This window comes from Trichechus manatus, unplaced genomic scaffold (assembly GCF_000243295.1).
Source record: "Trichechus manatus latirostris isolate Lorelei unplaced genomic scaffold, TriManLat1.0 scaffold00111, whole genome shotgun sequence".
Taxonomy (NCBI): domain Eukaryota; kingdom Metazoa; phylum Chordata; class Mammalia; order Sirenia; family Trichechidae; genus Trichechus; species Trichechus manatus.
Window position 1 is genome coordinate 6,279,741 of NW_004444047.1, and position 24,222 is coordinate 6,303,962.

The following is a 24,222-nucleotide window of genomic DNA, read 5'->3' on the forward strand; positions in this document are numbered from 1 at the left end:
AGCAACTACCAAGAGACCCACAGACAGATATAATACAGCCACAACTGTAGTGGGGGATTTGGCAGACTCTTTTCACAAAGTGGTAGTTCAAACAAACAAAGAATAAGCAAATTACGGATGATCTGCAAAACGTGATTAAAAAGGTCAAACTAACAGACACTGCAGAACTTAACGTCCAATAAATTATTTCCAAGCATACACGTAAAACTGACAAAAACAACCATGTACAAGTCAAGAAAGAAACCTCAATAATTTCTGAAGAGTCAACATCATCCAGATGATATTCTCTGGAATCCACAGCAAAGGGATGCTAGAGAGAGCCCAGGTGTCGGGAAACTCACGTATTTTATACACACACACTACTCTCTCTCTCATGGATATACACATAAACAAAACCCGTTGCCATCAAGTCAATTCCAACTCACAGCAATCCTATAGGACAGAGAAGAAATGCCCCATAGGGTTTTCAAGGCTGTAATCTTTATGGAAGCAGACTGCCACAGCTTCCTCCTGTGGAGCAGCTGGTGGGTTCGAACCATGGACCTTTCCGTTAACAGCCAAGTGCTTAACCACTATGCCACCGTGGCTCCTTGAATACTCATACACTTAATATACGTAAAAACAAACAAACAAACAAACTAAACCACTGTCGTCGAGTCGATTCCGACTCATAGCAACCCTATAGGACAGAGCAGAACTGCCCCATTGGGTTTCCAAGGAGCACCTGGTGGATTCGAACTGATGACCTTTTAGTTAGCAGCTGTAGCTCTTAACAACTATGCCACCAGAGTTTCTTAATATATATACAGTCATGTATATATATATATATATATATATATATATATACGTATACATACATATATATATACATAGAGAGAGAGAGAGAGGGAGAAAGGGAGAGAAGGAGAGGGGCTGACTGGAACAGATCATCAATTGCTCATATGCAAGTTCAAGCTGAAGTTGGAGAAAATTAGAACAAGACCACGAGAGTCAAAGTACTGCCTTGAATATATCCCACCTGAATTTAGAGACTATCTCAAGAATAGATTTGATGTACTGAACACTAATGACCAAAGACCAGACAAGCTGCGGAAAGATATGAAGGACATCATACATGAAGAAAGCAAGAGGTCATTAAAAAGACAAGAAAGAAAAGACCAAAATGGATGTCAGAAGAGACCCTGAAAGTTGCTCTAAAACATACAACAGCTAAAGCAAAAGGAAGAAATGAAGTAAAAGAGCTGAACAGAAGATTTCAAAGGGTGGCTCGAGAAGACAAAGGAAAGAATTATAATGAAATGTGCAAAGACCCGGAGTTAGAAAACCAAAAGGGGAGAACACGCTCGGCATTTCTCAAGCTGAAAGAACTGAAGAAAAAATTCAAGCCTCGAGTTGCAATATTGAAGGATTCTACAGCGAAAATAGTAAACATCGCAGGATGGGTCAAAAGAAGATGGAAGGAATACAGAGTCACTGTACCAAAAAGAATTGGTGGACGTTCAACCATTTCAGGAGGCAGCATATGATTAAGAACCGATGGTACTGAAGGAAGAAGTCCAAGCTGCACTGCAAGCATTGGTGAAAAACAAGGCTCCAGGAATGGATGAAATACCAACTGAGATGTTTCAACAAACAGATACAGCACCGGAAGTGCTCACTCATCGAGGCCAAGAAATTTGGAAGACAGCTACCTGGCTAACAGACTGGAAGAGATCCATATTCATACCCATTCCAAACAAAGGTGATCCAACAGAATGCAGAATTTATCGAACAATATCATTAATATTACATGCAAGTAAAATTTTGCTGAAGATCACTCAAAAGCGGTTGCAGCAGTACATCGACAGGGAACTGCCAAAAATTCAAGCCGGATTCAGAAGAGGATGTGGAACAAGGGATATCACTGCTGATGTCAGATGGATACTGGCTGAAAGCAGAGAACACCAGAAAGATGTTTATCTGTGTTTTATTGACTGTGCAAAGGCATTCAACTGTGTAGATCATAGGAAATTTTGGATAACATTGCGAAGAATGGGAATTCCAGAACACTTAATTGTACTCATGAGGAACCTGTACTTAGACCAAGAGACAGTAATTCAAACAGAACAAGGGGATACTGTGTGGTTTAAAGTTAAGAAAGGTGTGCATCAGGGTTATCTTTTCACTATACTTATTCAATCTGTATGCTGAGCAAATAATCTGAGAAGTTGGACTATATGAAGAAGAACGTGCCATAAAGATTGGAGGAAGACTCACTGACAACCTGCGATATGCAGATGACACAACCCTGCTTGCTGAAAGTGGACTTGAAGCACTTAGTGATGAAGATCGAAGACAGCCTTCAGTATGGATTACACCTCAACATAAAGAAAACAAAAATCCTCACAACTGGACCAATAAGCAACATCAAGATAAATGGAGAAGAGACTGAAGTTGTCAAGAATTTCACCTTACTTTGATCAACAATCAACACTCATGGAAGCAGCAGTCAACAAATCAAACAACACTTTGCATTGGGCAAATCTGCTGAAAGACCTCTTTCAAGTGTTAAGCAAAGATGTCACTTTGAAGACTAAGGTGCGCCTGACCCAAGCCATGGTGCTTTCAATCGCCTCACATGCATGTGAAAGCTGGACAATGAATAAGGAAGACCAAAGAAGAACTGACGCCTTTGAATTGTGGTATTGGTGAAGAATACTAAATATACCACCATGGACTGTCAAAATAATGAACAAATCTGTCTTGGAAGAAGTACAGCCAGAATGCTCCTTAGAAGCATGGATGGCAAGATTTTGTCTCATATACTTTGGACATGTTATCAGGAGGGACTAGTCCCTGGAGAAGGACATCATGATTGGTAGAGTAGAGAGTCAGTGAAAAAGAGGAGGACCCTCAACAAAATGGATTGATACAGTGGCTGCAACAATAGGCTCAAGCATAACAATGATCATGAGGATGGCGCAGGACAGAGCAGTGTTTTGTTCTGTTGTACATAGGGTCACTGTGATTTGGAACTGACTCAACAGCACCTAACAACAGTAGTAAAAGAAGCTCTGGTGACGCAGTGGTTAAGAACTCGGCTGCTAACCAAAAGGTCAACGGTTCAAACCCACCAGCTGCTTCATGGGAGAAAGATGTGGCGGTCTGCTTCCATAGATTACAGCCGTGGAAACCATATGGGGTAGCTCTGTTCTGTCCTATAGCATCACTATGAGTCAGAATGGACTTGACGGCAATGGGGTAATAATAAAAGCCTAGACTGCCTTGAAGAGACTGTTGGCAGAATTACAGACGTCAAAGGCAATTCTGGTGAGGGCTCAGAAGGAAGTGAGGAAAGCCACAGAGAAAGTCTCTACTGTCTGAGAGAATACACATGGCACCATCAACAGAATGCTGCTAGACCTGTGAACATTAACGTGCTTCTGGGGATGATTTAAAAGGAAACGATGTACGTGTAACTGGGCAGTGGAGGAAAGGCGATGCTTTTTATGCAGTGGTAAATAACCTGTCTGAATTATTTTCAAATGTTTGGTGGAAGGTAGAACTTGTAAGCAGGGCTTCGAATCGGTTCAAAATGGTTCAGTCATGCAACAGAAACAAGGACAGTGTATGCATTACACAGCAACCAAAGCCCTTGTCTGTCAGATTTGGTCCCGAATAGGAAATTGCGCTACTCCATTCAAAGATGGCAGCCAAATGCGCCGCTTTGAAGGTGTGTCGCCGTTCACATTCCTGGGCCTGACGTCTCTAAGGCCAGGGTAAGGAGTTAAGACTTAACCAGACCAGCAAAGGGGAGCCAGCTTGGTCTGGTAGTGGTGTGGATTAGAGGTGTGACACTGGCAGTCAAGAGACCCATCAGGGGGCTATAGCAAACAGTCCAGACAAGAGAAGAAACAGGCTGAAACTGGGGCAAGAGCAGGAGCTTGACGTGGGAGATTGGGTAAGTCGCAGGCCTGTAGAGAGCAAAGACATTCCAAGCAGCTGTCAGCAGCCATCTTTGAGCAGGGCAGCACCATTTCCTATTCGGGACAAAATCCGAAGGGTAAGAGCTTTGGTTGCTATGCAACGCATATGCTGCCTTGTTTCCGTCAGCCATGACTGAACTGTTTCCAACCGGTTTGAAGCCCTGCTTGTAAGTGATGAACTTGGGTATTTGATGGAGGAGATTTCTAAGCAAGATCTTAGAGGCAGCATGATTTCTCCTTGCCATTTACAGTAAAATGAGAGAGGAAAGGGATGGACTTAAAAACGAACTGTATAAAATAACTTAAAAGTTTGGGAAGTTCTGTCACACACACGAACGACATGTGCCCTAAAACTCTCACCAACGACTTGGTGACTCAATCTTTTGTTGAAGAATGTCTTCCGAAAAAAAGAAAAGAACCATCCCTGGAGCAACTCAGGAGATCAACACAATTGTTGGAAGGAACACGGGAAGCAGGGTAGCCTCAGTTTCAAAGGATGGAGCCACGGCCTTCTAGGTCTCAAAGGGTGGAGCCACAGCCTCCTGGGCTTCAAAGGATGGAGCCACAGCCTCCTGGGTTTCAAAGAGTCAGATTTCCATCAACTAGGTTCTGGTGTGTGGGGCTGCCAAAAAGATGGGGCTGCTGCCCAAAGATGAGAGGATGGGGCTGCCACGCCCAAAGGGCAGGAGAATGGAGATTACTAGGGCTGAGGGGACAGGGTTGTCACTCAGATGGACTAGGAAAATGGAGCCACCCAAAGCCAAGGGGGCAAGGTTTTCATACCAGTGGGCCTGGAAGGTGGGCCTCCTACCAGGGCCGAGGGGCCTACACCAGAATCTGGAGATCGTGACCAATACCCAGAGTCCGGAGGGCAGGGCCATTGCCCAGATGGTCTCAGAGAACAGAGGATTATTTTCAAGCCTTGAAAGCTACTGTAATTTGTTCTGTTGGATTTTGGACTTGTTTGTGCCTGTTATCCTTTCTTTCCCTCCAATTTCTCCCATTTGTAATGGAAATGTCTACCTTGTGCCTGTTCCACCACTGCACTCTGGAAGCAGATAACTTGTTTTCTAGATCTCACAGGTCCCCAGATGAAGAGGACTTGGCCCTGGGATGGGACACGCCTAACGTCTCTCCCAGATTCCATCTAGATGATTCAGATGAGGCGATTTCGGACTCGGAATGGATTTAAGAGTTTTAGGGTGATGTGATGGGACAAAATGGGTTTTCCATGTGGGAAGGACATGAATTTTGGGGGCCAAAGGGTATAAGGTTATGGACTGAATTGTGTCGCCCCAAAATGTGTTGTAAATCCAAACCCCTGGACCGTTTTTGGAGCCTAATCAGTGCTGCAGCCTCTCCACAGCACAGGCTGGGCCTGACATGAGTCAGAAATGGCCACACAGCCCTCATTTCTAAAGTCAAGATCTGCTCCTCGCTGCTTTACAGGGAGTGGCAACTGCCCATGGGCCAATCGGCCCACTGCCTGTTTTTGTAAATAAAGTTATATTGGAACACAGCCACACTCATTTGTTCTCTGTGGCTGCTTTTGCACTACAGCAGCTGAGACCCTATGTAGCTCACACAGCTGAAAATACATACTATCTGGCCCTTAGGGACTGCTCTAGAACACCCTTCAGGCACTGCACTGCCGGGCAAGTGCTGGGTCTGTCGCCATACTTCTTGGGTTCCCATGGTTGAGCCTGGAGAACACGGGACAGAGCCACTCAGAGAAGGCAACTGGGTCAGACCACTAGCGACCTTGAAGCCACCATGAACTCTGAGGCCCTGAAGCACGTTGCTGTCTGCGTTCGGAAAACAACCTGGCTGACTACTACTTAGCATCATCGTCCAATATACCATCCCAGAGTTTACTTACAAGGTCTTCCAAATGCTTCCACTTAGCATTTTAGCAAAGTGTCACTGCAACCGATACAGATGCCAATGCAGTCAGCCTTCTGGCACGCACTCAACGCCACGCACACGTGTGCACAAGTGCCCGCACACGCACACACACACACACAGAGCGAGAGGAGGCAAGACTGATAAGTGAACAATTTGACATTTAGAGAGATACAATCACAGCCAAAGGATCAATATGAGAATTCCTAAGAGTTACAAGAATGAAATATATTTTTCATTGATTTGCTGTTTTGAACCATTAAAAAGGCGGGTAAGCGTGTTAAAGCAGGGTAAATACTCGGGGCACTAAAAAAACACTACCATTTGCACATTGTTGTAGAAAATCAATCTCCCTGACATACTTCCAAAGTAAAAATCCAAAAAGCAGACAGCATTCCCCCGGCCCCGAGAGCGAGCATTTCCAGGGAGAATGACAGGCCCTTGGGAAAGCAGAGACCACCCGTCACGGCTGCAACACCAAAGTGACCACATCCCCCGGTCCTCGTGGGCTTGGTGATGCAAGCACAGACTCGGGGCTCAAAGTACTCCCCTGGCCATGTTTAGAGAATCATAAAAATGTCCAAACCTTCTTTTTTGTTTAAATTGACCAAGTGGCACGCATTTGCCCGGAGCCCTAACGCAGACAGTGCCGGCGGCACAGCAGATCGATGGGAGGAAATGGAGAGGCTGGGGCTGCAGTGCAAAGTTAGGCTGCCGAGTGCTGCCAGTATTGATTTTACCTAGTTCAGTTGGCCTTGTAATTAAAATGTCAATTTGAGAAAGAGATTATGTCCTGACAGAAATGGTGGGATTGAGGGGAAGATAAAAGCCCCTCAGCGCAAATTCAGAGAGAGAAAACGAGAAAGAAAAACAGCAGTGCTTCCCGCGGCCGTGTGGATTTAGACTAAGTCCAACCACTTCACGTTCGCCTGCATTAACAGAGAAAACCGCGGCGGAACATAAACCAGCGCCAGGAGCCGGCTCGCCCGCAGAGCACATCTGATCGCCACCCAGGTCCCATGCTCGTGGAGCCCCTCCCGGGCTGCCAGCTGTTTCCTGGCCTCTCACGTGCCATTTGCCCAGTGCCCGCAGAAATGAAGCTGGGGGGCAGGCAGCGCTTCCCACACTGTCATCTCTGAGCAGTGCCCCCTCCTTGGGCTCCCAGCAAGGTCCCAGGAGGGCTCCGGCTTCATCTCAGCCAGGTGGCAGGGCTCTCCTGGGGAAAAGGCTCCAGGAAGCTAAAAAGTCCACATTCTGGGGCTGCCTCCCGGGTGACGCCACCTGGCGGGTGCAGTCTGAGCCTGGCACATGGGACCCACGAGGCCTGGAGACCAGACCCAGCTCCGACTCTGGCCTCTGCCTGCAGGGTAAGGCCAGCCTCTCTCGGGTCCTCCAGCCCTCAGCACCAGCGGGCGCTGTGTGCACCCACCCACGTTCTCAACCATCCACCTGTTTTCAGCTTGACTGATGTTGTCAGTTGCCATCGAGCAGGCCCCCGACTCATGGCCACCCCACGTGCAACAGAACGAGAAGCTGCCCAGGCCTGCACCACCCATGTTCAGCAAACATGGGAACAGAACAGCACCTGGCCCAGACTGAAGGCCATGGCCACAGTGGCTGTTCCAACTTCCTTCCAGGTTAAATATGAATGTCTTGAGCCTTTCGAAGAAAGGGGTGAACTGGTGGCATAGAAAATCAACAGGATCTGTCTGCCCTGCTCTGCCCCCCGCAGAACTACAATGACATACCCCCACACACAAGCCAGCGCGGTGGTGGGCACTAGAAAGACAGAGCCTGCCCACACGCAGCCTTCATGAGGTGGTCAGTCGCGACACAGTCCAAAGAAGGCCACAGCTGGGAGCAGGTGTCACAGGAACACAGGGGTGGGTGCGCCAGGTACCTGCTGCTGCATAACAAGACACCCCCCAAAGTGCAGGGGTGGAGCCCACAGCCATCGGCTCATGTGGCAGAGTTTCTAGGCCAGGAAAGGTCCAGCAGGGAAGGCATGTCTCTGTGCCATCACACCTGGGAAGACTGGAACAGCCTGGAGGTGTCTGCATGCACATGTCTGGTGCTGGGGTGCTGGGGCTGGGATGAACCAAGAGCTGGGCTCAGCTGGGACTGCCAACCCAAGTACACTCCTCCCTGTGGCTTGGGCTTCCCCACAGCACGGCAGCCTCACGATCATCAGACTCCTCATATGGCAGCTCAGGGCCATGTCTGCACGAGTGTCCCAGCAAACAAGGCTGCTTACAGCCTGGCTCCTTCTGAGCTCCACTGGCTGGCAGTCAAAGCCTGCCCAGACCCAAGGGGGTGGGGTGGGCGTGGGGGGGCAGGGGTCCCGCTCTCACTAGGAGAACGTCAAGGAACTCTGTAGCCCTGTTCCACCACCATGGGGGGTGGGGGGCACAGCATGGCGCAGGGCGAGGTGCACAGGCTCTGGAGCCAGGCAGAGTCGAGTGCCGGCTCCATCACCCCCCTGCTGGTGGCTGTTTGTGCGTTTGCCTCTTCACGGGTAAAGTGGAGGTGACATGGAGGAAGCTTGCCACGAGTGGCAGCTGCCACATTGCTGTGCTTGCTACTAGCCACCAGTCCTGAGCTTCAAGGTCACCTCTGACGAAGGAGACATGCCCTTTGGGAGGCACCTTACTTGTCTGCCCTTTGTCTCTGGCCTTGCTCCACACCAGAGCCACGGACAGGGCCGTAAGTAAGCAGTAGATGCTATTTCTGCGATTGAGACGGAAAACGCCACACTGCGCTCTGTGTGGGACCCAGTCCTCGTCCAACGTTAGATCTGTATCATCTGCTAAGAGCTTTGACGCCGTCAGAGCGGTGACATCCTCAGGGGTCTTCACAAAAGTGCCCGAGACCGGGACATTTCAGCAGAACATGCCAGGGAATGGCAATGCTGACTCCCGGGTGCCCCTGAAGACACCCCGAGAAGGGGGACATTCAGGGCCTTGCAGGCACGCGTTCTGCCCTCTGGGTGGCCTCCGGCGTGGTCAGACTTCAACCAGGCACCTCCCCAGGGGCTGGGCTGAGAACTCATCCAACTGAGGGCAGCAGGGAGCCCGGTGAGGAGGGGGGCAAAGACCACCCTAGGTACAGAAAAGGGCAGTCACTGCACCTAACAAATTTCTTAAGCCCCTCTGGGTGCCTTGTGCTAAGGGCGGGGAAGCAGCAGTGGCCAGCCCAGGGGTGGCCGCTGGCCACAGGGAGCTCCCATTCTGGGTGGAGAGGCAGAGCGTAAACCAGGAGATGGGCAAAGGTACGATTTCCGGTGGGGGCAGTGTCAGGAAGAAGGCACACCAGGGGGCTCGGGGCATGGCCCAGGCGGTCAGAGAGAGACCTGGAGGAAGGGAAGGTGCCGAACAAGAGCACGGAGGCCCAGGCAAGGGGACAGCTGGACCGAGTCTCTGGGTAGGAAGGGTCTGGCATGGCTGATGGGGCAACAGCCAGCTCAGGGCTGGGGGCAGCCTCGCAGGGCTCTTATGCATGCGTGTCCCCCATCACCGGCTTGCCTGGGAAGCCCTGGAGGCAGAAAGCAGGCCTGAGTCTTCGCTGCAGCCCTTGCTTGAAATAGGGCCAGGATGCCGGCAGGCACCCAGCAAGGGGTCACCCAGAGGTCCCCTGCTTGGGGCCCCCTTCCCGGCTCCAGAACCCACGCTGAGCCCAGGTGCTCGGCCTGCCCAATCCCAGGATGGCCCTCCAGCATGGCGCTGGCCAGGCAGCCCCGCAGACCGCAGGTGCACTAGTAAACAGGGACTGTACAAATGGAAGGTCGTTAAAAGTCTGGTCGTGTTAATTTGGCATGACACCCCTAATGGGTTATACCTTCACACTTGAGTTGCCTAATCATCTAAATTCTTTTAACAAATTTACATTTCGTCTTACAGCCTCAGATTCAAATTGACTTGTCTAATTCACCACAAAAGCCATGGCCTTGTTTTTATTTGCTTCCTCTCGCTGTAAGCAACACCCCCATGCACCCCTCATTTGAGCAGACTTCCAGATTGTGACCTGGGTCCCACCATTTGCCCCTAGAGGGCCACTATCGTCAGATGCAGGACATAACTTTCAGAATTTTGTTTGGAGAAACAATCTTTCTCAATAGGAAAGGTCAGTCCCAAGCCAGGTTTGCGATTTGCGAGGAGGGACATGGGGCCCTGTATTCCGGAGTAAGCGGCAGTCCCCAGTTCAGATGGTGACTCTGTGACTCTATAAACATGAAGAGGCCCCCCATCTGTGACACCCCCATGACAGGGAATCAGAGAGAAGGGCTGTGGAGAGCATGGGGCGTTGCCTCTCCACCCAGCCACCAACTCCCTCCAGCTGGGAGGACCCCACCCTCCGGCCAGCCAAAACCACACTCCCCAGCGCCACCACACTTTCCGTCAGGAGACGCTGTCAGACACTAGCCCGCTGCCATCCTGCTCTGGGGGCGCCTTTTTCTCACAGTTCTAGACTTGCCTCCTCCAGGGCTGAGTGTGTGTCCCCACACAGGGCTGCCCATGGAGCGGGAGGTGCCTGGAGGCCACGCGCCCAAGCACAGGACACAGCCTCCTCTCGGTGCACCAGGCAGGCCTGTGTGGGCTGGGGCCCCTGTTCTGTGTAGACAACCAGCTCTACACAGAGAAATCCCTGCTGGGAGCCAGGAGAGGAGCCACCTGCCCAGCAGAAGCCCACGCCTGCAAAGGGGCTCACTCCCCACACAAGTGCCCACGGTACACAGGTGCATGAATGCACCCAGCCCAGGCTCAAACCAGGGAAGAAAGGAAAAATGACGCCACGTTATATGAAAGCAGAGCACTGATACGAGCCCTTGGCATAGCTGAGGCAGGACGCCCCTCCTGAGGCCCGCAATGACCACAGGACCACACGAGCGGGGGCCGAGGGCACACCCACACGGGCCAAGTCCCCACCCCTTGGGGGGCACAGGTAGGAGCTCAGTGCCTGGACCCCCAGGAGTGCCAGTCATGGCCACAAGGCAAAGAAAGCTCCCCCAGAGCTCCCCCCAGCCTCCCCATGGGGATGACCCACCCTTTCCTCTGCTGCTACCCTCACACCCCCCACTGTCTCCTCCAGGCCCATGTCTGTGCCTCTGCTGGGCTCCACTCTGCCCAGAATCTCCTCAGGCTGCGACCCCCATCCCCACCAAGACTCCCCTTCCCTAGAGCTGCACCCTTTAGTTGCACCACTCCCCACTACCAAGTTACCCTCTCCCTCAGGCTGTGCCCCCACCCCCTCCACTGAGACCCTCCCTCCCTTGGGCTGCGCTCCCACCCTTCTCACCCCCCCTCACCGAGACCATTCTCCCTCCCTCGGGCTGTGTCCGCCCCCACCCTTGGCGCTCACCGTATTCTGCCCGAAGGTGGTCGGGGATGTGGGGTTCGTACCCCTCCTTTTCTGGAACCTCCACAAACTCGTCCTCGTCCTCGCTCCCGTCCCCCAGGGCTGCAGTCTGTGGAAACATCCCCAAATTTACATGAACCCCGGCAGCCATCACCCAGGCAGCTCCCAAAAGGCCCACTGCTCCAGAATGTTTCTTTCCAGTTCAGGGTTTAAGCCTCATCCACCATGGGATTACATTTTAAAGTTGTCTCCAAGGCTATTCTTGTTCCTAAAATAACACCTCTCCACCAGTGCTCCGTACACCTGGGGGTCCCTTTGCAGTCCACCTGCAAAACCACACGTTTGAACACACTCAACTCCACAACCCCTCTGACACGTGCTGTCTTCTCAGGGGCATAAATGAGCGTTGTTTCAAGAGCTTCAAGGAACAGACACGCTTGTTTTTCAAAAGTGCCCAATAAAACAGCGGATTTTACCCCAATAAAAGGAAAAGCTTCCCTGTGACTTATGCAACAACAGTGACCTATCTCACCAGGTGGGCTGCGGGTAACCGTGAGATCTGCACCAATCTAAAGCAGCTGCCCTTTTCTGAGGACAGACAGGGTCAGGGACAGGGACAGGCCACTGCCCCCTGGGGACCCTTCCCAGGTATTGGGGGTGACAAGTACCTGACATGCAAACAAGAAGTGACAGGCATTTCTGGAGTATTCTATCCTTAAAAAATACTTAAAACACCCCCCCCCCACACACACACACAGGAAAGAGATTTTCCCTTTGAGGCCATCTTGGGTCAGGGTCAGTCTGGTGGGGACACGGGGCCTAAGTTACTGGGGGAAAGCAGCCCTGAGTCACTGACACCCTGCTCCCCTCTGCACTGAGAAGACCTGAAGATTTCACGTGTCCTTTTTTTTTAAATGTAAGAAAACCTGCCCCTCCCCATGCCCTAGCCCTTTTCCACATCCTCACCTCTCCCCCACCGCGCCCCCAGACCTTCCCCAAGCCCCCTCACCCACCCACCACCGCCTGGTCCTTGGTCCATGAGCAGGGCTGCCCACCCCAGTGGGCACAACGGCCCCCTTGGGACACCCCAGGCCGGGACTCAGCGGGGCTGCTGCACCTGGCTCTATCTCATCTGTAAAGCCCCCGCGAAGGCCGCCTGTCCCCTGAAGCAGGCCTCCTGGCACATGCTGGAGCCCAAGTCCCAGTGACCTATGGCCACCAGGCACTGCAGACAGGCCCCTAAAACCAGGTAAAACGGCCAGCGTCCTCGGGCGCGGTCCTGCTCAGACAGAAACACTCTCACCAGTCAGCTCTACTTCCTCCCCCACGGGCCCAGCGCCGCGGATTCTCCCAGCGACCCGACCCGATAGAAACCAGCACCCCTCCCCCACACACACACAGAGGACAGGGAGAGGCCGGTGGGGTGGGCGAAGCAGTGAGCCAGAGACCCCAAAGTACTCCCTCCCCATTGGACACCAACCACCTGTCCTTCCTGAGTGGACCCGGTAGAGAGGAGATCCCACCACCTGCTGCCCAAACTCTCGGGGAACTCCTGGGGTTCGGCGCTTTGCCCGCCACACACCAGGTGCCTGGCCCAGACTGGCCAGGGTGCTAGGTCTCACCCTCAGTCTCTGAGCCACCTGGGAGGCCAGCAGGCCACCTGGCTCACCTCAGACCAGGAGGGGCCTGGCAGGGGCTGGAGAAGCGTGCGGACAACTGGGGTCAACTTTCTTTACTGGGAGCCGGCAGCATCAGAACAGCCAAAGCTACTGCCCGCGGTCATTTTCGCAGCCACGTCCCGCCCACTGAAGGAAATATCCAGAAAAGGAGACCCGTCAGATTAAGACCGGCGACTGTGAAAGAAAACCCTTACCCAAGGACAACAGGGCCCTTTCAAGATTCTAAGAGCAAAACTGAAAAACTTAACCATGCTGACTATGCCTTCTTTTTTTCTTTTTGGTGAAAATACGCACAGCCAAAGATAGCCCATTTTGGCAGTTTCTATATGTATAATTCGGTGACATTGGCTACTTTCTCCAAGTTGTGCCACCATCCTCGCTATCCTTTTCCAGATCATCCCACCATAGTCCCACCATAGCATTACCTTAAACTCAATGCCCCCAAGCTCCCATCCAAGCTTTCAAGTTGCCCTTGTCAATCTGATCTCACATAGATAATTCTTTTTTTCCTCCTAAATTTTGTTGTTGTTATTGAGAATATACACAGCAAACCAGACACCAATTCAACAGTTTCTATGTGTACAATTTAGTGACACCGATGACATCCTTCAGCTGTACAACTGTTCTCATCCTCCTTTTCTGAGGGTTCCTATGAGTTGCAAGAGACTCAACAGCAACGGGTTTGGGTTTCTTGGTTTTCTGAGTTGTTCCTCCTTCATTAACATAAACTCGCTGCTCCCTCAGGTTCCTATCAAACCTTTCGAGTTGCTGTTATCAGTTTGGTCCCATATAGATAATTCTTAAAAGAGCACAATGTTCAAGGCAGAACTTTTTTACTAGTTAAGCTTAACTATTGCTCGGTTTTAAGATGACTTCAGGGGATATTTTTGGTTTAAGGTTTAAAGATTATCTCAGGGCGATAGTTTTAGGGGTTCACCCACCCTCCATGGATCCAGAAAGTCTAGAGTCCATGAGAATTTGAAATTCTGTTCTGCATTTTCCCCTCTTGATCAGGATTCTTCCACGGAATCTTTGATCAAAATGTTCAGTAATGGTAGCCGGGCACCATCCAGTTCCGATCTCATGGCAAAGGAGGCATTGTTCACGGAGGCAGTTAGCCGCACATCCATTTCCTCCTCCTTTTCCTGACTCTCCTTCTTCCTCTGTTGCTCCCGGTAAATAGGGATCAATTGTGCCTTAGATGGCTGCTTGCAAGCTTTTATGACCTCAGGCAAAGAACCAGGAGGTAGAACAGAAGCACTAAACATGTTATTAGGCCATTTAGCTGGGATGACCCATGAAACCATGACCCTAAACCTCCAAACCAAGGAACCAATTCTCATGAGCTGTTTGGATGTAGATTGTTATAAATATATCTATCACACAACTTCTGCCAATTCAACTTTTTACAGGTGTACAACTTACTGTGCCTTTATTCCTAAAGACGAGTCAAAGCCACATACAAACATGGCTGTTTCCTAAATGTAGGAAAGACTGGAAACCCCCAAGACCCGGAAGACCAGTTCATCAGGTCACCGGAGACCAAACCCACGTAAGTTCAAGGCGGACATCCACGGTGGCATTCGGTGTCAGTCTGTGAACTCGCAGGAAGCGGCTCACGGCCCTCAGTACCTGCCAGCCACTGCAGAGCCGCCCCGCGAATGCAGCTGCTGCGGGGGCCCAGGCATCAGAAGCCCATACCTGCTGCACCCGGAATGCCACAGCAAGGAGCCCCTGCCCCGAGAGGCATAATCAGATGCAAATGCACTCTGTTTGGGCACAACCCACGGCTGTGCATCTGGGAGCCACGGGAGACATTAATCACTGGGAACCGTAATTTTTGTTATCAGTCTAACACTGATCAAAAGGGAAGCCTGTCTCCACCGCTGACCTGTGAAACGTCCCAATTATACTCTTTGGAAATGACAGGGGCACTTAACTCCCGAGCTGAGCAAATGACGACGATCAATCACGTTTGAATAACAATGAGCCGCGGACCTGAAAATTATTTTTGTATAGAATCTACCCAGGAATTTATGAAAGGTGCAAAGCAGCCAAGGTTTTCGGGCATTATGGCTCGCGGCTTGTGCTGTGCGTATCAAACACTAAACAGAATTTATGTGTTTTAATTTTCTAAAAGGTAGATGTGGGCTGGGTGCTACAATGCATAACATATCACACCAGATTTTAAATATGGGGGTCATTTTCATAAAGTATGGTGCTTACTGCTCACACCCTTGAATCTCACCGGGGACTTTCATTCCATTTCCTTTTCCTGAAAAATATTTAACTGCTTAGCTAACTATTAAGAGTTATACCTTCTTGCTCCCCAGCTAAAATGGTTTATTCCTGTGACTGAATTCAGAGTGCTGGGCTCCTCTCTGTTCCTAAATTAGCACTGATAAGGCTGTCCTCCTGGGCTGAGCTGTCTCCGGGAGAAGGCAGATTCATTAGCTCCTTTGTAAACACCCAGCCGAAGAAGCAGCCGCGTCTCCTGGCCCGGCCCACATCTGCCTCTACAAGAGCAGCCTTTTTTAGGACTCAGCCACCCGGCAGGTCCTCCAGGCAAATCCTGTCCTCTAAAGACACCCGGACTCTCTCTTCAGCAAGAGCTGACCGGAGCCGACCCTTTCCATACTCAGTCTGAAACTCTTTGGAGGCCAGGGTGGCCCACTCAAACTACGTCGACTTACGATGGAGAGACTCTACTGATATCACTACATTTCAGCTTCAAAGCTTCCATTTTCCAGTTTTTGTCTGCCTGGGACAAAGTGAGCTATCACAGAGCCTACAGCGATAACTTCCACCATGGACACGGGACACCAGGCTCTCTGCCGTTGAGGAAGGACAGAGCCGGTTCTGATGCGGAGAGAGGCAGAGAAGTGCTCCAATTTAGTGGCACGGAGGCACAGCCAGCTGTCACTGATCCAGGGACCACACCTCACCAAGACATCCCCCAGACAGTGGCCCTGCCCAGAGGGACAGAACCATTTCCACCTTGAAAAAAACAAATAATCAAACGGTTCATGACGGTAGCAGTGGCTGTGCGAACCTTCCCCTCAAGGTCAAAGGCCACGTCACACAAGGCCAGCCCTGATGGACACGTGGCCACAGACGTGCCAGCGGCAGGCAGAACCCCTCCACTGGAGGTGACCCTCTCGAGGCCACCTAGAGAGGGCACTGTGATGGGTCACTCTCAGGCCTGTGGGCCCGTCCTGAAGCAGATGCCATTCTCTAGGGAGCCATCCAGGGTTGGGGACACGTTTTCAAGACGACATCCGACTTGTAAAATTTCCTCAAGAGTAGCTAGCTTTTAACCAACCGGAGAGGTGAGTTTTCTCATCACAATAAATAAACCCCAAACAAATCATGCCTGAGACACAAAACAAACCCCTCCCTGCTGTCAAGCCAGGCGGCCCCCTCTGAGACCTGAGTCTCCTGCACCTTCCCTAACAGGTTGGACTGTGGCCTGGAAGGGACGAGGGCAGGTGGGCAGCAGCTCTGTTGGCCAATCCCATGCCTCCCTGGCAGAGGCCGGTGACAGCAGGAGCAGCCCCTCAGGCTCTCCCCGACCTCGGTCAGGGGCCACCTGTGAGCACCTGAGCCTCTGGAAGGCCGAGCAACATGGAGGGGACGCTTCTCCACACAGTGGCTGCACAGCCGCAGTGCCGGGCCTTCCCGGGCAGACACACCTCGGGCTCCGAGCTGGTTTCATACAAATTGATTCTCACCCACAGTTAAAAGGATTTAGAAAAATGAGCCTCCGCGATCATAATTAAACAAGCAATAAAATGGCTAAAATATACAATGCAATCAGTTTACGGAAGGGATGCAGTGAGGGTACTAATTATTGGAGAAGGAAGGAGAAGAGGAAAGGCCGCGCGGGGCCCTGCCACTGCTCCCCAAGAGCTCGGCCGGGAGACTGCAGCTGGGCCATTAAATAAATTCTGTACGATCTAATTAACTTGGTGCGCGATCTCAATTACTTTTCACCCAAGAAATCACTTTTGTTCAGTTTTATGTGTGTCTGTTTCCTTTTTAAAAAAAAATGATGTAAGGCATCGTCAGACAAGTGAACTCTAAACTTCATTTGTCTTTCAGCAGGCTTGATGGCTATGCATTTAAAAACCCATTCTATCTTATAAACTAAAAATTAAATGTACTCAGCTGTGATGGTCGTCATTGCATCTGCTATTTATATGCTAATGCCCTCCCTGCAAAGACCGTGCAAATTACCCCACCAGGCCAATATCTCATGCGCATCTATGGGCGGCTGCCAGGGAAGCACCTTCTAGAGGACAGAGGTTGGGGCCGCTCCCAGCGCGCTGACCATGGCGCGGGCAGCCAGGCTCACAGGCAGCCAGGAGGTCAGCCGGCTTGGCCAAAATACAGCCAGCTTCAGTGCCAACCTGTCTTCGTACAACGCATGTTTGCCTCCGAAATAAAAATCTCTGAAGATCATCCTAAAGCAAATGATTTTTCCAGACTGACTCCCTTTTTATAGAATCTAAATTCATGGAAAAGGTTTTTACAGTAATATTAGAAAACACAGAGGAGCGGGTTTTCCCGACAGAGCCTCGATGCTAATCTAACCTCCATCAGTAAGGGAAGTGAGATGTTGAACAAATCTCTGCAGGGAGGCGCCAGCGTCTACAGCGGGCCTCTGGGGTTCACTGGTCATGGTGCTCCTGGGGCCGGGCAGCCGTCTGGGACCCAGGCCTGGGCAAGCGCCCCAGGGGCCAGGGGACCCAAAGGGCTGTGTCCGTCCTTCTGGGAGGTGGTGTGAGGAGGCCCGTTTTCAGAGTGAGGCCGGAGCACAAGTTCTGCTGGGTTCGGGCAAGCAGTGGGCCAGACGGCAGGCCCAGACTGAGGGGCCAGGCCCTCAATGTTTCCACATTGGTAAACTCGAACCAGAGGGCCTGTTGCTCCTGGGCGTAGCAAACCTGAGCTTTCCCCTGGAGGCAGCGGTAAAACACGCTGAGTGGCGGCTGCAGAACTAGTTCCCCTGCCCAGGGAATGGTTTAAGTAGTGTGCGCAAGAAAAGTAGCCGAGTTATCACTTGGGTTACCTGAACTTTACATAAAACTACCATCACATCCAATGGAGTGTGTAATCAGCTCTAGTTAGGGCAACCTGCGATCTCCATGTCTAATAACTATTAGGCCCTCCTACAAGCTCCACAGAGAACCCAGACTTTGGGCAAGGGAAAAGGAAAGCCAGGTGGACAGAAGGGTACACGTAAACACACACACACACACACACACACACACACACACACACAACTACATCCAGACGTGGAAAAAGGGCCATCTGCTTCTTGTCCCTTTTCCAGCCTGACCCTGCAGGTGACAGCGCTCCCAGCAGCCGTGAACAGCAGCCTGAGGCCAGCAGATGAGCAGGGGAGTGGGCTCAGCTGTCCCCTAGGGCACCCTAAGTGTCAGAGGCACACTGATTGGGTGGCCCTTCCACCGGCGGCTCAGCTCTTGGCAAGGGGCCAAGGCTCCCATGCCTTACCCCAGACCCAGTTTTCTTCTCTGTAGAATGGGGATGATATAATCTACCTAGAGAAATTAAAGGGACAACCTTGAGAAAGTGTTCAGGAAATGTTTGGGGAGCGCCATCCTTGATGCCGGCCACCGGGCACCAGGAAGGGGAAAACTCCAGGGCGGGTGGGTGTTATCTGGGCCAAGCACTCTGTGGAGGCTGCATGTTGAACCCGAGCTGTCAGGCCTCCTGGTGAAGCAGGACACAGAGGCTCCTAGACCTCAGCCGCCTCCTGCTCCTCTCGGGCTGACCTCGCGAGAACTGGGTTGCCGGCTCCCCAGCCCTGGCTCTCAGCCCTCCCGGGGATCTGGCGGCTCGGCCTTCAGCCATGATGGAGGGCGCCCATCAGCGGGGAAGTTTGTTTACCAGGCACCGCTGCGTTACAAGGCTCCCTGATGGTCGGTGGTTTAGCTCCTGCTCCTCCTGGAGGTGTCTGACGTGTGAGACAGTCCGCTCCTCGCGCGTTCTAACTCTGTCCTTCTCACCCACGGGAAGCCAAACCCGCACGCGGCTCTGGCAGCATCCAGGAAACCTCTCCCAGCACAGCAGCAAGTGAGGCAGCTTCAGCTGAGCCGTCTGGGTGCACAGCTGCCCCAGCCCACAGGGGCCCACCCAGCAGCCCACCCAGTGGCTCTGCGCCCACTGAGCCCTCAGCAGCGTGGGAGGACAGCTTCCAGACGCGTGACACCGAGGACCAACGTTTGTTTGCTGGTGTGGCTGGTCTGGAAGGCAGGCAGACGGCCAACACCGACAGAAAACCATGTAGGGACTCAAATGGACTGGTGTCCACTTCTGTGAGTGTGTTAGGATGTGTCCACAGCTAAAACATCCGTGGCTCCCACATCAGACTCCTGACTGGTGAGGAACAAACAGCCGCGACCGTTATGTGGATGTTTCAGCCTCTTAAACAAACTGCCTGACTAAGAAACTAATAATAAAGGGACACTGCCGATAACCTAAATAGGCTGATGCTGGAAATTATTTTTTCTGACTTACTAGTTGGTAGGAAATTAATATTTTGTTAATTACACGATATGAAATAATCGGTGATCTTAGCTACATAATTAAACAGCAGACAATTTAAAAGTTTGCAGAGGATTTTTATCAGCTTAACAAATGTAGCAGGCACGGGTTATTACACCTATCCCATAACAGAGCCAGGCAGGGAACTAAATCTACCAAATGACCCTCCATATCGATCTATTTCAGATTTATTCCCGGCCTCCTTCCAAACGGAACTGAGACAGATACACTCTATAAAACAAACAGTTAAACATATTTAAACTGGCTGGAATATTTTTTAAAGATGGAACATCTATGTCAAAAGGCAAATAACATCATGTGGGAACCGAGGGCAACAGACAGAAACTGGAAATCTTACAAACGAAAAAGGACAAACGGCCCTGCCCTGCCTGCTCACATCTCGCCGCCTGGGGAGACACGGCACGTCCCCAGAGGGCCTGGCAAGAGCAGGCTCAGGGCTCGCTCCCTCATCAGAGATATCGTCATTTGCTTCTAACTCATGGCGTCATATCTGCCTTGGTCCCTGACACATTAGTTAAAAGTTTTAAGATATTTAAATCACACGTTATTGAATTAGTGCGCCCAGCTCAGCCTGTTCTACATGCAGAGTTAACGATGCCGATCCCGTGCTAAGTGGGGAAACACTGAGGCAAGTGATTTAAACCCTCCGTAAATTTTATTTGAAAATTAGTGAAGAACAGCTCATTCATAATTTCTAATTAAAACAGCTCTAATTAACGGTGACACTCATTAGCGGCGCCCGCCCGCCCTCTGCACAGGCCGCAGCAGACGCGGCCCCGAAGCGTGCTGCGCCACCCCCACCGCCCGCCCGCCTGTGAGGAGCGGGAGATGCGCAGATAGGCGCCCGCCGCGTCTATTCTGGGAAGCGGGCTCCCTTAGACTGGGCGCTGCCACTCACAGCCCAGCGGGCCGCCAATCACTTCATCTCCAGGCTGCTCCGAGCTGCAGGCCCACAAGCACAGAATGAACGAAATCCCCAAGGACTTCAGATCCAGTGCCTTTTTTTAAAATCAGTTGGTGGAGAAGGACCTAGAAAGCGTCCATTCAACTGACAAAGGAGGAGGGCAATGTCTTCCTTCCCACTGAAGCCGTACACCTTCCAATCCGAGTGACTCCAACCTGACAGGTCCAACCGACCACGGCAGACACCCCGAGCACCCTCTCTGACAAACGGCTCAGGCGAGGACCAGCTGTGCCCGAGAGTCCCCGTGGGCAAGTCTGCTGGCCGGACCGTGCTGTCCAGCACAGGCCCAGCCCACCTCCACCCAGACATCCGTAGGGCACCTCCTCGGTTTACCCCATCACACCAGTGTGACTGGGAGCAGCGCCCCCTTCGTTCTCTGAAGTCCCTCAGCTTAGGCAACATGTAACAGCCCCCTTGTGAGCACCCTCATCTCCATCAGCCTCTCTGGCGTTTGGAGTAGATGGTGGACATTTTCTCAGCCACTGACCTCCCAGCCCCTGCCGCCCAGAGCTGCTCCAGTGCACGAACATTCAGGTTCTAGAACATGCACTGTGGCACACCTTTGACCTGCCCAGCACCACCCATGTGCCCGTGCACGGCTCGCAGGTAAAGCAAGGGCACAGCTGGGTCCTGCCCTCTAAGCAGCATAGCCCACAGGCTCCAGGTGAGACAAAGCCAGGTTACAGCTGTAAAGACAGTGGGTGAGCAGGACGAGGGCCTGCCACCTGCCCCATGGTCCCGGGACCTCCAAATACAGCATCAGAGGAGGACTGGGGCAGGGCATCTGCTGGCAGGACAAGGTGATGGGACAGCGGTGACAGAAGCTGGGCCTGGGCACCACACGCCATCCACTGGCTGGCTGGGCCCCTCTGGACGCTGTGTGTGGCAGGGGAGCAGCAGCCAGAGCACTAACACGCACCCTCATACCTATTCAAGGCACCCAGTGCCCCCCACCCCCGCTGGGCCCTGCCACACACAGCCTTACGGCCCCCACCACACGCCAAGTATGGAACAAAGGTCTCCTAACCGGACCACTCACTCTGGCATCATCCCAGCGAGCAGGAGGCCGGCGAGCACCCAGGGCAGGGCAGTGGCCAGAGCACAGTCAAGCTCCTGAGAGTGGCCAGGCTGTCCCGGGGCCCTACAGGCTGCCCACGAGCTGGGCTGGGGGCTCTGCCACCCCCAGCACTATGGCTGGCCCAGAAAGTCCCCGGGCCACTGGGAGCCGGCCATGCCACCTGACAGCCTGTCCTTCTCCAGCCACTCGCAGCATCGCAGAAACTGCCCATGGCACCCAGCTGCCCTCCAGAGGTGCGTGGTCACTGCCACGGCCTGCCTGGCTCACCACCACACAGAACTCTGTCCGGCTGCAGGAGCTGAGTGTGTCCACGCTGGGTGGCGGCTGGCAGCACGCAGTCAGCGCCTCCAGCGCGGGGCTTCGGCGAGAGGGGCGGGCAGAGCACATGGGGTCAGCGATCACTGCCTGTCACTTCGGCCTCCTTGGGACCCTGGACACCCGGTTGCAATAGAGTAGATGCCGCACACAGGAGCAAAAGAAAGACAGAACAACTCACAGAAACTTAACAAAGCCTCCCTTTACTGAGCAACGGGCACAGGGACGGCCAGAGGAGCAGTCCCCGGGGCCCTGTATCCCTTCCTGCTCAGGGTGACTGCTGACGGTAGCCCTCACTCTGGACACAAGCCTGCTCTGAGGCCGTTCCTACTCTGGGTTTGCTAAGAAATTCATCACCTCCATCGTCAACACGCTAACAGAATTACTAACTACCTCCCGCAACTAGAAAACAATCCTTCTTTCACTGTGAAAAATGAATTTTGGTCAGAAGTCACAAAAATAACTTCTTAGTTAAGTTACACATCAAAACGAAAACATCGTTGAGCACCCACAAGCACCTGACTGCCGTACTGACAACTGCAGCCGATTCGACGCCAGGCCAGCCCACTTCCCAACGGCCTTCTATTCCCTGTCCCTATCCATTTTCTTGGATTCCTGAGACAGATCTAAGGGAGAAAAGCAAGACTGCCCTCTGCTGGTCCCCAGGGGGGTTGCACACACCATTTGAAAAGTCCGGGACTAGCCTGAGGATTTGGAGCCCCAGTGGCACGGTGGGTGGTTAAGAGCTCGGCTGCTAACCAAAAGGTCGGCAGTTCGAATCCACCAGCCGCTCCTTGGAAACCCTATGGGGCAGTTCTACTCTGTCCTATAGGGTCGCTGTGAGTCAAAATCAACTCGACAGCAATGGGTTTAGCTTGATGAAGCTGCATCCACTTGGCACTATGAACGTGGAGATCTCTGGTAGAGTCGTGCCTGTTTGAAAATGCTCCAGCTGGAGCCCTTCCTGCCCACGGGCCTCAGACTCCTGGGGCCATCCTAGCCCTCTCCAGCACAAGGCGGCAGTGACCTTGGCCACTCTAGGGCCAAGGTCTGGGGCCTTCTGAGGGGCTTTGAACAAAGCTTCCTTTGAAAACGCGGAGAGAGTTTAACAACCTTTTCTCGTCTCTCGCTCACTCGGGGCTCCACGTCCTCCCCCCGCTTCACCTCCCGCCATGGTCGCCTGCTGCACAGCCCCTACCATGGCCCCAGTGTGAACATGGGGCCAGCCATGCAGTTCCAAGGTGGCGGCAGCGGGCTTGGGGCCGGTGCTCCTCAAGGGAGCGGCTCGCTCTCTGGGCCCGTTTTCCCAGGTCTAAACTGGAGTCAGAGACGACCAGAGGCGGAGGACGGGGCATCCCGCGCAGCTGCACTGAGGGTGTAAACGTCACTCCCATGCCTGTGGGGATGGGTGGTTTCTGGCGGTGACCCTGTGGAGTGGACCTAAACTGGTTCCCTCCCTTGGACGGCGTCCCCTGAGGACGTCCCATGGAGAAGACCCCACTCTCGGTCTAGATGTCCTTTTCCAGCTCACATCTCCTCGGGTCCCTAGAACAGGGGAGCCCAGGCCTGCGGGCGGGGTCTGCTTGGCCCCACCTGCCCGTGGGAGCCTTCGGCCTCCCGGCAGTGGGCCAGCCCAGCATGTCTTGATGCCGACAATCTCCACGGCTACAGGGTCACCGCATCCGGGTGTCCGTGGTGTCCCAGGAGCAGGGTCGGCTTCACCCCCGCCCTGTCATCTAGTGCCCCAAGACGGAGGAGACACCTGCACCTCCCTCAGGCCCTGCCTGCGGCCCGCACCCCATCCCTGTCCAGCGGCTCCCGCTCTGGCTCTGACTCCATGCTCCGCGCCCGCAGGGCACACCCTCCACCCCAGTGTCCCCTCCTAAGCCTGAGAATGACCTCTCCCCCACACACCACGATAGTCCCTTTAAGGCCTGCCTCAGTCTCCACCGCTAAGTAGGCAGCGGTCTCAAGGTTGAGTGTGGTCTGGCTGGTGCTCAGCTCCGGCCGGCAGTGAGTAAGCCAGAGAGGGCAGTCCAGCCGGACCCTCTGTGGCTCCTCAGAGCCTCCCCTGGAAGGCAAAGCACTCAGCACCGCCTGTGCCTGGCCACAACCCAACGATGGGATGCTGGGATGTTATCCTCACCATGGCAATCACTCTGCTCCCAGGAAGCCGTCCCTGACGGGCAGGTCAGACGGGCTCAGCAGGGCTCAGGCGTGGCCGTGGGCAGTGCTCAGACCCCAGGCTCGCCGCACGGCCTCCCTGGTCAGCTCAGAGACATAGAACACCCTCGGACACCCCTCTCCATGAGAACCTTCCACCTGCTCCCCCACGCTTACCTGCCCACACTCTTGCTGCCCAGAACCCTTCCACAGCCT

General features: G+C 52.9%; 1 protein-coding gene across 1 annotated transcript in view; it reads right to left on the reverse strand.

Moving 5' to 3' along the window:
• Window positions 1-24,222, reverse strand: part of UVSSA (UV stimulated scaffold protein A) — a 49,140-nt gene that overhangs the window by 11,603 nt on the left and 13,315 nt on the right. The window contains exon 7 of the mRNA XM_004383526.2: window positions 11,223-11,328. Coding sequence (XP_004383583.2) covers window positions 11,223-11,328 — 106 coding nt within the window. The remainder of the gene's footprint in view (window positions 1-11,222; window positions 11,329-24,222) is intronic.